General features: G+C 45.9%; 1 protein-coding gene across 1 annotated transcript in view; it reads left to right on the top strand.

Annotated features, from left to right (window-relative positions):
• The window catches only part of TTC34 (tetratricopeptide repeat domain 34), an 89160-nt gene that overhangs the window by 44211 nt on the left and 28168 nt on the right, over positions 1-16781 (top strand). The window contains exon 5 of the mRNA XM_083162914.1: positions 519-685. Within this exon, the coding sequence (XP_083019040.1) occupies positions 519-685 (167 nt within the window). The remainder of the gene's footprint in view (positions 1-518; positions 686-16781) is intronic.

The raw sequence follows: 16781 nt of genomic DNA, 5'->3' as shown, positions 1-16781 counted from the left end.
TGAATGTGAGGCCTCTGATTGGCTCACTCTCAGAGGGCCGCCCAATGTTTTAAAACATCTTTTCATATTCTGCTACCAGACGCTGACTACCGCTGCAGGCCAGGACTCCTGCCACCCGCTCTGCTACACCGACGCCTGCCACCCACTTACAATGCGATCAGATGCCATGCAGAAGTGTATTGTCAGAATGTAACATCGCTGATACTTTTCAGCTAAACTGTGTTTTATAAATGATTGTTTGTTTGTCTGTTTATTTTTTTATTTCTGTGTAATCTGGTCAAATAGAAACATGACATGAAATTCCTATTCCACGTACAATGGACAGAAATATGTGTCCAGCTCTCTGAATGCTTGCAGCAGGTGCTCTGGAGTGTTCTGCAGATTCTGTAAACATCTGCACGACACTGCAGAACAATGCACCGCATAGCTACTAAATGTCATGTGTAAGAAGATAAGAACATTTGTTTTGGTAACACAGTAATGCCTTATAAAAATATATCTTTTGTATTCCTTATAAGGGGGACGCGCCAAGGACTCGCTGCTCGCCAGAGCCAGATGTTATGGGCAGCTGGGACAGAAGAAGACGGCAATATTTGATTTCAATAGCGTGCTGAAGGATGAACCCGGTAACGTGGAGGCGCTGTGCGGGAAAGGATTCACACACATGACTCTGAACCAGCAGAAGGTTAGTCCGAGGTCCGCCTGTGTATTCATCGCATCTGGGTTCAAGGCCAAATAGACCTGGGACTGGAAATTTTCACGGACCTATTATGAGAAACAGGAGGTGTGGCTAGTACTATGCTGGTGTTGGCATGTGGGCATGATCAGTGCCATGTGGGTGTGGCCAGTGCCGTGTGGGCATGATCAGTGCTGTGTGGATGTGGTCAGTGCCATGTAGGTGTGGCCAGTGGCATGTGGGCATGATCAATGCCGCGTGGGTGTGGCCATCGACATGTGGGCATGATCAGTGCCGTGTTGGTGTGGCCAGTGCCATGTGGGCATGATCAGTGGTGTGTGAGTGTAGCCAGTGGCATGTGGGCATGAAGGTGGGCATGATCAGTGCTGTGTGGGTTTGGCCAGTGACATGTGGGCATGATCAGTGCCATGTGGGCGTGGCCAGTGCCATTTGGGTGTGATCAGCGGTGTGTGAGTGTGGCCAGTGCCATGTGGGTGTGATCAGTGCCATATTGGTGTGGCCAGTGGCATGTGGACATGATCAGTGCTGTGTGGGTATAGCCAGTGCCATGCGGGCATGATCAATCATGAATATGTAGGTACGGAAAAGATTATCCATTCAGAGATGTTCTATTACATGCCACTGGGGCAATGGTTGCTTCCATTACTGTTATCCTTCCTGTCCTGTTGGACCAATCTGCCAATCTCCTCTGCCCCCCCTGATTCTTCCCACAGAACCGCCATTCACCGCGTGGGATTTGTTTTATGTAACTCTCTGTGAACTGTAGAGACTGTTTGATGTGAACATCCTCGGAGAGCAGCAGCTTCTGAGATACCCAAAGAAACCAGCCCGTGTGGTACCAACATTATACCATAGTCAAAGCCACATTTCTTACCCACTCCCAGGGCAGGTAACAGGGAGGTCAAAGGGAACTCTGGTACTGGGCCCCAACCTTGTGAGGGGTCCCAAGGCTCTGAGGGGCTCAGGGCTGTGGCAGTGCAGCCCTAGCAATAGTTTATAAAGGTGCTGCCAGCCCACCTGGGTTCCTGGAAGGAAACTTACATGGACCCCGATCCAGTAACCCCCTCGATCCGGTCACCTGTCTGGCTACCAGTACTAATGCATTGAGTGACATCACACAACACAGCTAACATGCGACGCAAATGCTGTGCCCATCTGCCCTGCCCTATTATATTGCATAGTGAATATTAATTAACCTTTTTTTTTTCTAATTATAATAACACATTCAAAGTAATACAAATCTGGGTGTGCGGTTGAGGGGCCCCATAGATATCAGTGTTCCGGGCCCCAAGATTTCTGCTGCTGGCCCTGCCCACTCCAGGGCTTGGACTGCATGTTTGTCCCCCATCATTGGAACAGATGCAAACAATCAGGTTGTGTCCATCATTTCACTATTGCATCCTAGAAAATGATAGACAGAATCTGATTGGTTGCTATGATTGGTTGCTATGGGCAACATCACCTCTTTTCATTTGTAGAAGCTTTAGTACGTTTACCTTGTTGTGTCCCTTGAAACTCTATTACAGTACTGGCAGTGATACTCGTATTATTGCATTGTGGTTATCTGATAAATCGACTGCACTGAGCGGTCTAACGCAGGAGCTCGATGGGAAAGGTGCCCTACTTGTATGCGGTCACTGGGTAGACAATGTCTAGGTCAACAAACACTAGGTTGACACTGACAAAAGGTCGACACAAGCTTATGGATGACATAGACATGGTCGACATGTTTTTTCAGGTTTTTTATTTTTAATAAAAGGTAGGGTACTTGTTTAGTTTCACTGCGGCCGATGTTTTGGATACGATATCGGCCGATCCGATGCGATCCGATTTTTTGACCTGTTCATAACCCCACTATCCACTACGCATGGAGTTCACTTTATATAGCGTGGCGAGCGGACGCGGATTACTGCGCTCGCCACACTATATAAAGTTAACTCCATGCGTAGTGGATAGTAAGGTTATGAACAAGTAAAAAATCGCATTGGATTGGCCCATATATTGGCCGATATCGCATCCGATATATCGGCCGCCATGAAACTAAACAAGTACCAAAGGTAGTTTTCATACTTTACTATCCATGTATAGAACAGGAATATAGTAGTGTGCGCAAAGCATGGCGAGCGCAGCGGTACACTTATACGGCAACTGTCTCGACATATGTTGACGTAGGCACCAAAAACTGGTCATGTCCATCTTGGGTATGTTGACCATTTCAAGGTGTTGACCTACAGTACTCACTGTTAAACATTAGTTGTTGACCTAGACATTGTCTTCCATTATTACCGTAACCGCTCTACTATAGTAGCATAATAAATAGTACTGTCCAATGAGCCCAGTTATAGGAAGGAAGAACAATGGCATTCCTAAGGTAACTGGTCATTGCTTATCACTGGGAGATGCTTGGGTAACATGATGTTCCCAGCCACGCCCTGGACCCGGCCGCTGGTCTTGGCAATCACCCACGTAGGGCAGAATGGCTCCATGAATCAAAAGGGTTTAGACTGAAAGGAAATCTGCTCATTGTGTTCCAACATTGTGTTCTGAGTTCTATCAACCAGATAAGACTCATCCATTATAGTCCAGTTGTTTACGGAGCATGAAACCTGCAGAATGCCTGATTGGCAAGACTATTATTTAGGTCATACTGTACTTTCCAGAGAACAGAAGGGCTGCTGTTTGGGGGTTATTGTGCTGAGCGCAGATGTCACCTGCGTGTAGTGAAGGCAGCCATTTTGTTGACTGTACCAATAGGCATAAGAATCGTCAGGAAACGGGAACTGCTGGCTATGGAATCTGGTCCTGGGGCCATCAGTCTGTTCTTCCGATGAAGAGCAAGGGCCGGTGTACTCATAATAGAGCCCTGCTTGGGCCTTCAGTTCAGTGCTTGTGCAAACCCTGACAATGAACGGCTTTGGTGTGTTACCCACTTGACGGACCATTTGATGCGGGGGAGGGGGGGGGCGAGGAAGGGGGAGGGAGTGAAAACCAAGCTCACCCATGGGAATGGCCAGCATTTTATAGGTGTCCATGTGAAAACGCGTGGCATTCCCGTGGCTACGCCGGCAGGCCGGGTTGCTGACATGACACAACAGTAAAGAGGATATTTAATGTTTGGGGGGCGCAACAATTCTAGTTAGGTATCTGGTTGATAGGTCAACAGTAATTAGGTTGACAGTCAATAGGTTGACTACTATTGGTCGACAAGCACTAGGTCAACACATGAAAAGTTTGTCACAAGCAAAAGGTCGAAGTGTTAAATAGTCAACACATGAAAAAGTCAACATGAGTTTTTCATGATTTTTTTTAACTGACTTGTTCTTACTCACAATCCCAGTCGACATAAAGGGAGAACGTAACAGTTGCATTATGTTGTATAGTGTTAGAGGCACAACTAGAGGAGGCAATGGAGTCATCTGCTGCCGGGCTCTTGCTCCCAAGGGGGCACCTCCCCTCCCCTGCGAGTTTAAATCAGTTAATTGAAAACTGTTGATATCGCTTCTGTGGCTGACTCTCCCTCCTAACAGGACCATACACGTCACACTCTCTTTCTTGTAAACATAATTTTTGCCAGTATTAGAACCCATGGCCTGTTCCACTAGAAGCAGACACCTTACTAGCTATTTGCTCATGCATAGGAAGCATGCAAATTCTAGTTAAAGTTACTACACTACATAGCTCTGCCTGATAGTAATGGTCTTGAACTAACAATTCTACATATTTAGAATCAGCATAGTTACTGTGCAGGAGCAAATAGCTCTATCAGTAAGGTGTCTACCTCCAGTGAGACAGGCAACAGGTTCTAATCCTAGGCTTGAATGCTAAGCAATGCATTTGTTTAAAACGAATGATAATGTTTATAAATGTGTTGCCATGTAAACATTTTCTGGGGGGCACCAATATTTATATTAGTGTAAGCCCATCTTTTAATGGTCTGTAGGGCAGACAGAGAGATGAACCTGACCAGAAAGCCTGACACAAGTAAAGGCCCATACACACTTGACGATTTTCACCTGAAAATCGGTCAAAACAGCAGTTTTGAGCGATTTTCCGCTGAAAATCGCCTAGTGTGTATGCCTCCCAGATTGCAGACTAGCGATGATGCGCGCTCCCGCATCATCGCTGTCAAAGTCTCTAATCTGCTGGTTTTACCAGCATGCCAGAGATGATGGCTGATTTATTCAGCCATCATCTCTGTGTGTGTACGCCGGGCTAAAGATTAGCCACTTTGAGCCTGCGTACCGCCCCGCCGCCCCGCCGCCTCCCTCCCCCCTCCCCCAGCACGCACCTGTATTCCGGGCGGCTACAGTACTCCTCCTAATGGCCGCAATTTCGTCTGGCTGCTGGGCACCCCTCCGCCGGCAGGTCCTCCCGTTCTTCCACAGTCATGTCTGCCTGGCTGCCCCCGCACCCCCCGCAGCAGCTTCCAGGGTCCCCAGCTGCCTCCTCATATGTTAAAAAAAAAAAAAGCAGTTGTTAAAACTTTTATAAAATGACACCACTGCCACCAATGTGAGATTGCCCACAAGTGTATTTATATTATAGATATATCTATATATCTATATATCTATATATAATATATCTATATATCTATATATTTATTATCTATAAATATAATATATATATATATATATATATATAATATTTATAGATAATATATATATAGGTATATATATATATATATATATATATAGATATATAGATATATATATAGTCTATATATATCTATCTATATATAATATATCTATCTATATATAGATATATATATCTATATATATATATATATATATATATATATATATATATATATATATATATATATATATATAGAGATATATATATATATCTATATATATAGATATATATATATAATATAAATACACTTGTGGGCAATCTCACATTGGTGGCAGTGGTCTCATTTTATAAAAGTTTTAACAACTGCTTTTTTTTTTAACATATGAGGAGGCAGCTGGGGACCCTGGAAGCTGCTGCGGGGGTGCGGGGGCAGCCAGGCAGACATGTCAGGTGGGCGTGTGGCCGGAAGGACCTGCGGGCGGAGGGGTGCCCAGCAGCCTGACGAAATTGCGGCCATTCGGAGGGGTACTGTAGCCGGAATTTAGGTGCATGCTGGGGGAGGGGGGAGGGAGCAGGGGGAGGCGGCGGGGCGGCACGCGGGCTGAAAGTGGCTAATCTTTCAGCCCGTGCTGCGTACACACATAATCCAATAGACCGGCGGGTACTTGTGTAGTTTCACGGCGCCACTAAATCGCATGCGATATCGCATGCGATTTAATAACTGTTCATATCCCCAGCGGTGTAGCTAAGTGCCATGGTGCCCGGAGCAGGGGCATATTTCGCGCCCCCCCCAGTAATGAATTGGGGGCGTGGCTAACATGTGTTGGCATGTTACATTTGAAAAGGAAAAACTTAAAAAATAAGACACTATATAAGACACTAACGGAACCTGCTGCGCTATATAAGACGCTGTAACGGATTCTGCTGCGCTATATAAGATGCTGTAACGTAATCTGCTGCACTATATAAGACCCTCCCCCCTTCCCCCCCCCCGGGCCCCACGAATCCCCCAAGCCACAAGTTTATTACTAAGTTTTTAAAAATCATTAGTTAGCTTTAAAAAAAAAAAAAGAAATCCACCTTGAAAACCTTCTCCTCCTGGCCACAGGGAAGGCTGTTGAGTGTTGACGCTGCTGTAGCCAGGGAGGAGGGAGTGAGCCAGGTGACAGGTAGGAGTCGAGTGCTGCTGCGCTGCCCGGAAGCCAGACCGAGCAGCAGCAGCAGCATAAATTTAGCCAGGACAGAGCGAGGACTGGAGTCAGCCGCCCGGATGGTGTGCTTGACGGCAGGGAACGCCGGCGAGCAGTGCAGGAGGCGGGCGCCGGGCAGGGCAGCTGCCGCGCCCGCTGCCCGCCGTTACCACTATTTAGTATGATCGTTATGCAGGGATCATTTGCGGAGGGGGGGGGCGGGCCTGCGGCGCCATTCAACCAATAGCCGCCCGGAGCATGAGCTCCGGTGGCTCCGCCCTCCCTACGCCTCTGCATATCCCCACTATCCGCTGTGGCGTGGAGTTGATTTTATATAGTGTGGCGAGCGCAGCGAGACACCGAGCCCGAAGCGTGGCGAGCGTAGCAAGCGCCGCAAGGGGACACGGAATGCGATATCAGGTGTCGCTGTCAAACGACACAAGTACCATAATCCGTGTCCGCTCGCCACGCTTCGGGCTCAGTGGCTCGCTGCGCTCACCACATTATATAAATTCGACTCCACGCCATAGTGGATAGTCGGGAAATAAAGAGGTATTAAATTGCGTTTGATATCGCATGCAAAATCGCATTTCTCCGAATATACTCCGCCCAGCGATCAATTCTGAATCAGGACCCAAAAACAGAAATGCACAGAATAATATGGCCCCTTCTCCCACCCTTGGAAATCAAACCCCGCCCATTATGTAAATAGCCTTTTACATGAAAGATTTTCAGCAAAGTCTTTCACCTCCTGAACATCTCTTGCTCTTTTGGGAAAATAGATCAGTGTGTACGCACTACTTTGGTGACAGATATATCTATCAAAGATTTTGGCAAAGTCTTTTGAAATGAAAATCTTCAAGTGTGTATGGGCCTTAAGGGAAAGATACATTCTACAGATATTATGTGATGTCTGCTTTGCCTTTTACCAGTATGACTACAGACTTCGCAAGACATTGAGATTAATATAAAAGCCTGTAAATTGCATGTCAGGGCTCATGTTGCAGCAATTCTCCCCAGCGTTGATACACTCAGCAAGGTCAATCATGGCTCATCGCCTCATCCTTCTATTTAACTAAATATGTTCTCCGTGCAATGGGAACGTTCTCATGCAGCCGTCACTTAAGGCAGTTAGTGCATCTCTATCCCGGCCAACCAAACCACATGGAGAACGAAGCAGTCGCTAATTGGAGAGCACTTTGTCCACTTGAAGCTGCAACATTTATAAACCTGCCGAGAGATCAGCATGAACAATATTACTGTAAATAATGAGCATCTCATACGGGTGCGATGTACTAAAGCCTAAAATGAGTAAGCCTTCCCCCCAATTCCTGCTTTTGGTGTCTTTAACAGCATTTTAATATGTACCAAGTTCCAGATTGCGATGCATCATGGAGCTTGGAGTCAGTGGGTAATGCCATCTATGGGTGGCATTACCCAGTAGAAGTCTATCGTTGTTTATTAAATAAGATGTGTTCCCATCTTCTGTTGCAGATGGGATGATGCTATGGGCAACCAATCAGAATCTACTTCTTATTTATGTAGAACCTTCTAGAAGATAGTAGCCAGAGGGACTTCCAGGTCCTAAACCCACACCGCTGATTGGCTGAGAGAGAATTCTCTCAGCCAATCATTGGCTGCCCATTGATTTGAATAGGTGTTTTGAAAACCCCTGACCCCCCACCGCTACCGCAGCTTGTTACCTGCTGGCAGCTCCCCGGGAGTCCCTTATACACTATAAATTGCAAATGCCCTCTGTAACTACTCATGTAAACAGCAATTAAGGCTTATATAATCATGCTATTAAAGTAAGCTGTTCTGACTAATTGCTCTTCTTGTAAGAATTCAGGGAGGCAGAAAATCCATTGTTGTGTGTTTGGCACTGGAAATAGGACTACAAGTGACAATACCTTGGCACAGTATAGAATAGTGTCTGCTTGTTATTTTATTCTTTGCCCAGCATGTATTTTCTCCTTATGCCACCTAAAAACAAAGAGGAAATCAGCAGAGGAGAGGGGTAATGTTTAATTAATGATACGGTGCATATGGTCGGATTTTAGCTGTTATTTCCAGACAATGTTTGCTTGGAACCATTATTTATTTATTATTTATTTACAGTTTCTTATATAGCGCAGCATATTCTGTTGCACTCTACAATTGGAAACAACAGTGATAAAACAAACTGGGTAGTACTAGTAACAAACTGACATGGAGGTCGGAGGGCCCTGCTCGCAAGCTTACTAATTGGGATAATAGGAGGGATACATAAGGATAGGAATCTATTGCATGGCAGTCCCATCAGATTACATACCTCCCAACTGTCCTGCATACCGTGGGAACATCCCATTTTTTGGGGACGTTCCCGCGTCCCTCCCGGGGTCCGCAGTGTCCTGCAGCAGGGGTACAGTTGGGAGCCCCCCCTGCAATCCGGTGAATAGACACATGCGCACAGCATCTATTCCCACAGCGGAGAGGCTGGGGGCTGGCAAGTAGCTTACAGAGCCGCTGGACAGGCCCCCAGAGCTGTGAAAACGGAGTCGTAACCTCACAAAAATGAAGCAATTTTAGGCCACACCCCTTGTGGGAAAGCCACTCCCCCTATTTCCGGGTGCGCGCAGTTGTCCCTCCTCCCTGTACAGTAGGACCATATTCTGGTCCATACACACCTTTGAGGTATTTGCAACGGTGAGCGATGTCTCCTAACTGCCTAACTTCCTATAGATTGTAAGGGAACCTCCTACCTCATAGTCTGTCTGTTGTTGCCCAGTTTGTTTTATCACTGTCTACTACTGTAAAGCGCTACGGAATCTGCTGCACTATATAAGAAACTGTTAATAAATAAAATAAATAAATAACTGCGCGTGTGCATTTCTGTGCATGTGAATGCGCCGGGTGCGAGCAGCCATGGCAAACAGAGTGTTTGCTGGATGCTCGCACCCACTAGTGCGGGTGGGTGGCATGGGGTGGCAGTGGATAGACACACCCTTGGGAATGCCCAGCGTTTCATGGGTGTTCCTATGGTAATGAGCCAGTGACACGGCTGCCGGGGGCGGGCAGCTGAAATCTCAGGATGTCAGCTGCCCGCTATGTTCCCCTCCAGGACACATGCAAAGCTAAGACACCTGAGAGTATCTTAGTTTTGCATGTACCTTCCGCGTGGGTGATGTGGGTTTGGCCCCGTTGGCTGCAAATGCATGGTTATGCAAAATATCCATTTGCTGTACCTAATATGACTATACTATATATTGATTCTCTTAGAAAAGGGGCGAGCGGGATTAAAAAGACATGCTGTTTCATTTTAATCCCACTCGCCGCTCACACAGGCCACTGCCCCCCTGCATGTCAATCAGAATAACCTCTGTAATGTGCGTGGAAGGGCATTTCTTAGGCTGTCCGACAAAAATCCTGCAAGTGTAAGTGGTGATGAAGTAATGAATGTGGATGAGAGACGCAGATCTTGTGCAGAGTGGAGAAGTCGGGTGGGGATATATTTTGAGATAAGCAAAGAGATAGAAGTCGGTGTAGTCAGAATAATGGCTTTGTATGTAAGTAGAAGTATTTTATATTGAATCCAGTTATATACAGACAACCAATGGAGGGACTGACAGAGCGGATCAGCAGACGATGAACGTCTAGCCAGGAAGATCAGTCAAGATCAAAATGGATTGTAGCGGTGATAGTCTGTTCGTAGGAAGAGCAGTAAGGAGGCAATTGCAATAGTCAATGCGGCATATCATATAATGAGTGCATGGATTAGAGTTTTTGCAGTGTCTTGTGTAAAATAGGGTCATATTTTGGATAATTTTTTGGGATGCATGTCACACACCCTCCCTGAAACCGCCTGGGCATGTCCGGTTACCATACCCACTCATACCATATATACTCACTGCTTAACGGTATAACGGTGTCCGGTGCCTTCCTACAGCTGATTTTGCTCAAGCAGAAAACAGCTGAATATATAATCCCAGCGGTGGCACAGAAAACAATACAGGAGCCAGCAGGACGCCAACATTTCAAATGTATATCACATTTTTCATCAGGGCAATAGCTATAACTATTGCCCTGACGAAAAATGTGAAATACATTTGAAACGTAGGCATCCTGCTGGCTCCTGTATTGTTTTCTGTTCTGAGTACCGCCGCTTGGATTAAATATATATATATATTAAGAACACAACTCTAGGACTTGGGCGCATGCATCCACCTATACACGTGCAAAATAATAATAATAATTTTGGGGTACCTTAGTTCTTGGGGCCCATCAAACTTTGATGGGACCTTGTGACGTTGTTAAAAGAAGTCTATGGGGTGGCAGCCCAATTCTTTGAAAACCGACTTGGTCAATCGGGTTAGATTTTTTTGTGTGGAGGGTGAGAAGAGAAAACAGGCGCTCAACCTTACATAGATCTAGTACTAGGATTTATAACGAAATGCAATGTATTAGATAGTCATGATATGTTTGGTATAAATAAAAAGTTATTTATTAACTAAGATACAATAATATATTAAAAAGCAATTATATATAAAAACCATTATATATAAAACAATTCAACAAATGGGATGGCGGTGCAAGGGAATAATCACAAAGTTAATTAAATTCCATCTACTATACAAGAAAATAATTATCAGTATAATACGTTCACCAAGAGGTGTACTTAGTGCTCTAAAAAGTTTTTTAGTCCTTTCCCAAATGGGAAAATAGGGAAACAGGATATCAGTCCAGCAGGTCAATGGCATAGAGGTTGGAGGAGAGTTCTAACGCATTTGGTCCAGCTATTGACTTCTTCAAAGGGAGTAAAGTAGTCTATTTAGCAGTTAAGCCCACACACACATATATACACACACTCACACATACAGTGCCTCGGCACACTCAACATTTAAGGTGGCTCAGGCTGGTGCTGGAGTTCTCCTCCCCTGCTCATGCTGCTGGCTGGCCTGGCACTGGCTGTACACTGTACAGTACAGTGCCGTGTAGCTCTGCCCCCTTTCCAGACCTCTGGCTGCACTGCTGGGCTGGAAAAATACTTGGGAGCCTGACAGGGGGTGGGCTGAGGTTACACACCCCCTGTGCTCCCAATTCCCCCTGTCTTCATTTTGCTCCGCTGGACCGGGGCTGCACCACACAGTAGTGAGGAAAGTGAAAGTAAACTACTGCCGGACACTACAAGTTTGCTGCTGCAGCTGCAGGGGGTAGTCCCTCCTCTGCTCCTTCAGGTAGCGACTTTCTAATGTTTGGGAGGAGCGAGTGCGCTGGCCAGATCTGTCACTCTGGGGAAGTGGTGCAAGCAGAAAAAACGACTTAGTGGTACTGTGCTGTGCGCCGAAGGCGCGTGGCGAAAAATGGGCGTGGTTAGGACATGGTCATATGACACAAGGGGAGTGACTACATGACAAAACTTTATGCTCCCAGTGCCAGATATGCCCCCCACAGTGCTAGGTATGCCCCCAGTGCCACACATATGCCCCACAGTGCCAGATATGCCCCCACAGTGCTACACATATGCCACCACGGTGCTAGTTATGCCCCCAGTGCCATATATGCCCCCACAATGCCACACATATGCCCCCACAGTGCCACACATATGCCCCCACAGTGCGAAGTATTCCCCCAATGCCAGATATGCCCCCACAGTGACATATGCCCCCACAGTGCGAAGTATGCCCCCAATGCCAGATATGCCCCCACAGTGCCACACATATGCCCCCACAGTGCGAAATATGCCCCCAATGCCAGATATGCCCCCACAGTGACACACATATGCCCCCCCAGTGCAAAATATGCCCCCAATGCCAGATATGCCCCCACAGTGACACATATGCCCCCAGTGCGAAATATGCCCCCAATGCCAGATATGCCCCCACAGTGACACACATAAGCCCCCACAGTGCGAAGTATCTCCCCAATGCCAGATATGCCGCCACAGTGCTAGTTATGCCCAGAGTGCCAGATATGCCCAATAATGCCACACATATGCCCCACAGTGCTAGTTATGCCCCCAGTGCCAGATATGCCCCATAATGACACACATATGCCCCCACAGTGCTAGCTATGCCCCCTCAATGCAACACATGCCCGCCACATATGTCCCCACAGTGGCAGAAGCCAGCAGCAGCAGCGGCACAAGTTACTCACCCCCTGCCACTTAGATATACGCGCATGCGCATGAGACACTTTCCAGGGTATTTATTATGGCGGTACGGGGTACCGGCACAATATGTTTTACCAGTACGCCGTACCACACCGTACCGCCATACTTACAGCCCTGCTCTGCGGTAGATTTATTAAGCTCGGGAATGATAAACTGTCTGTTTTTTATCACTGACCAATCAACTCCTACCTGTCATTTTTCAAATGAAGCCTTTAACTTCACAGTTAGGAGCTGATTGGCTGGTGATAAAAACCAGATAGTTTATACCTTCACCGAGCTTAATAAAGCTACCCCTCTGTGCTGGGCGGAGTCATAGAGTGATTCCGCCCAGCGTTATACACAAACTCACAGATTGACAGTTCTGGGCTAAGATATATATATATTCTGGGCTAAGATATATATATTCTGGGCTAAGATATATATATATATATATATATATATATATATATATATATATATATATTCTTATCGCTGATAAAAAATTACTTAGAGATCATAAAAAAAAAAAAAATTATGAAAAAGGTAAAATGCTTGAAAAGCAAATCTATGAACAACTAAAAGAAACCACAAATTCTATTTAAAATTTTATTCTTTTTTTGTTTTGTTTTGTAAAAACTTAAAGGAGAAACAGACCTTAAATATGTATTTCAGAATGAAATCAGTGTGCACTGCAGATCATAGAGGAGAAATCATGAATGACAGTAGGCGCTTGTGGACCTATTTCGCTATATGGGATTAATCCTCACAGAATAGTTCTTAACCCTTGGAGTGCCAACGTTGCTGTGAGAGATGTGCAAAATATCCACAAAAAATGCCAGGTCCCTCACTGACAGCGACTGTGTTTTTTGGGTGCAATATTTAACTAATACTTCTTTCACACTGCAGCTCTTAAATGGTAAGTTGCTTTTTTTTAGCCTGTTAAAAGGGGTAGAGCTGCAGTGTGAAAGCTCCAGGGTGCTTTAACCGTTTAACAAATACCGGTATTTGTTAAAAGGTTAAAAAGCAGGGTCCTACCCATTTCAGAGACTTTATTTGCTAGTGTTTCTATGGCTTAAAGCGTGTTCCTTGGGGGTTAAACGGGTTGAATGTGTGAATGGTATTAAATGCTATTTTAAATGGTTTTCACCTGCAATGGGAAAGGGGTTTAGTGGCTCAGACCGTTTCGAAATACCAGGTCTTAGACGAACTTTTAGGCAACGTGAATTCAGCATTAACTTCAATTGACTTCCGATCATTTGCCGGCAATAACTAAAGTGATCCATATTCCTCGGCTACTGCCCTGACATTGTTTAGCAGATATTTTGCACATCTGTCACAGCAACATTGGCAGTTAAAGGGTTAAATGATACCAGGTGCCAATGAAATAACAAGGCCGAGATGGTTTCAGGAAAGGAGAGTCCCAATTGTGTCTCCGTCCAAAGCCCCCTCCTGTGGAATCCTTTTGATTAGATTAAATTGATGGATTTTCCAAGCCAGCATGTGAATAATCAGGCTGGTATTGTTCTTTGGCACGATGTCACCAGCGAACAGGGCAGTGCACCTGATAAGGAGAGGAAGGGGAAAGTTGAATGCATAATAATGGTTAAATTCAGTACAATGGGCCTGATTCAGAGTGGGTTGCAGTTTTTCGAATCCTGGCAAAATTACAACCCATGGCAAGCCAGGGGAATCGTCCAGCACAGAGAAAGCACCCCCCCTTGCGTGCGCATGCTGGGTCCCGTGCCAGCATAATTTTGTGCGCATATCGCTAAAGTATAAAGTGCGAGGACCTGGCTATGTGATGTCATGCACCAGAGTGGTCCAAACATGTCCGCATTGTCCAGACCTCTCCCCCGCCCACCCATTGTGTCGCCGCCTATAAAACTGCTATCGGCTGTGATTGGCTCAAGCAGGCACGCTCCATGTGCGGAAAATGCTGAATAAGGATTTCCGTACTTCTCTGTCTGGGTCCGAATAAGGTTCAGCATTTTAAAGACCCAATAATTTACCCCAAAGGGACCTTAAAACACCTATGGGTGTCCACTTGGAAATAGGATAATAGGGGAGGTGGGAGGATCAGTGGTTGTTGTTGGGGACAGAAGTATTGGTAGTCATTGTTGCAGCTTCTGCCAATACCAGCAGGACAGCATCAAACTGTCAGTGATTGACAGTACAATGCCATATGGAGGCAGGGGGTTCTTAAAAAGGAGGCATGTCACCAGTGTTGTGGGAGAAGGAAGAGGCCAAGGCAAGGATTTCGGCAAGAGATCTCTGGCCTCTGTGTAACAGTTATGGCGGCCGGAAAGCAAGAACCCATTGGTCAAGCAGCCAACCAATGGTTTTGGATTTGATCTGATACTACTTTTCGGATCAGTACTGTAGCAGGAGATGGAAGCCCTGTTGGTCCTATATCCTGTCCTATATTTTATTTTACAGGTCATCGGTAAAAATAAAGCTGGATAAATCCTCCTTAGAAATCAGTTTTCTCCCTATAAACCCTCTTCTGGGGATCCTGATGGAACACAAGTCAATCTGATATTAATAAGTCTGCATTAGTATGGAGCACACGGCACAAGCAGCTAATGACTGATTGCATGTTTGGCTGCACTAAGAGATAGGTAACGTCGTTACAATAACCCAGAATAAACAGTATTTTTCCCAGGTGACTTTGAGATTTTAAGCTCGATTAAAATCAAAGCCGTTTACGAGGCTTGGTATCTAGGGACGGCGACGAGCTGATGTAAAGGCTTTAATAAAATGACAGCAGTTATCATAGGCAAACTTATTACATGAGAAGTTAACAGTCTAATTAAAAACATCTTTTGCATTCATTTATTGTTATTTTAGTGTTATTGTATTATATCAATCGTTCTGTAGCTTACCGTTTGGATATGTAAATGCAGCAGAATGTAGGGTCGAAAGTGAATAGGATGACCATGATTGATCGACAGGCACAAGGGTGACATGGGGAAAAGGTTGACACATACTGTACTAGGTCAAGACAAAGAAAAGGTCGACACAAGCAAAATTGAGACGTGCGTTTTCCACTGGGTTATCTGTCGACAATGGACCGCCAATTAGTGTAACGCACTTTGTTCAGCACCATTCAAAATTAAAGTCCATGTTTATCATAATGCATGAAAAAGTCTAAATAAATAAATTGGTAGTTGTGTAGTTTCACGGCAGCAGGCTACGCTACGTTTTCAGCGTAGGCTGAGCTACTTTGTCAGCGTAGCCCAACGGCTGCATAGCGTAGTCAGCGTAGTGTCTCCGTGGTAGCCCTGCGTAGTCAGCGTAGTGTCTCCGCGGTAGCCCTGCGTAGTCAGCGTAGTGTCCCCATCAGGCAGCTAGTCACCGTACTTTCCCCGGGAGCTGCAGCTCTGTCCCCTGTGTTCCTGGCAAGCCTAGTGAGCGCCTCTCACACAGCGCCGGTAACCGGGAGATTTTAGCGGGACAGTCCCAATTATTAGGGCCTGTCCCGCTGTCCCACCCGCGGGCGGCAGTGTCCTGCGGTGAGGGGGGGCTGTTGGGAGTCCCCCCTGTCGGCTGCTAAGCAGCGGGGAATAAACGCTGTGTCTATTCCCGCAGCCAGGGGGCTAGGGGCATGGCTAGAGGCTCACAGAGCCTCTGGGTCATGCCCCCATAGCGGCAAAATGGGGGCGTGGCCTCGCGGGAGAGCCACGAGTATAGGCCATGCCCCTAAATTAGGCCACGCCCTCCTAAATTTCCTGCGCTCATCAGCAGTGTCCCGGGTGTGGGGACAAGAAAGGTGGGAGGTATGATTTTGCTTTAACAAACCAACCACAACGAGGCCCTTTATCTCTCTCCAAGGCTTAATACCTAGACCCCATAAATTGTTGACAGCGCTTAATGATCAGTGACTGTGAAACATGCAATAGAATCGCTACAAAGCAGAGGATATAGATAAGATAAATATAAAATAAAGCAGGATTAATGGTTTTCAATGTTCCCATTCAAACCAAGTCCAATCATGCAGCGCTTGTTCTGCACATCATGAGTAGTTCCCGAACAATCAGATCTTGTCCATGAACCATCGGGTTTGTATATGAATCAAAATCAGGCCCTAAGTCGCACGTCTCGCACCCTTTCAGTTGCAAATGGGAGATGCAACTTACGGCCTAGTGTAAGTGCCAGTCGTAGTTAAAGGGTTAAACCCAGATGCTGTATGTAA

This window comes from Crinia signifera, chromosome 19 (assembly GCF_055691185.1).
Source record: "Crinia signifera chromosome 19, ASM5569118v1, whole genome shotgun sequence".
NCBI lineage: Eukaryota > Metazoa > Chordata > Amphibia > Anura > Myobatrachidae > Crinia > Crinia signifera.
Note: the sequence above shows the minus strand (reverse complement) of the source record. Positions and strands in the feature narration are given on the sequence as shown.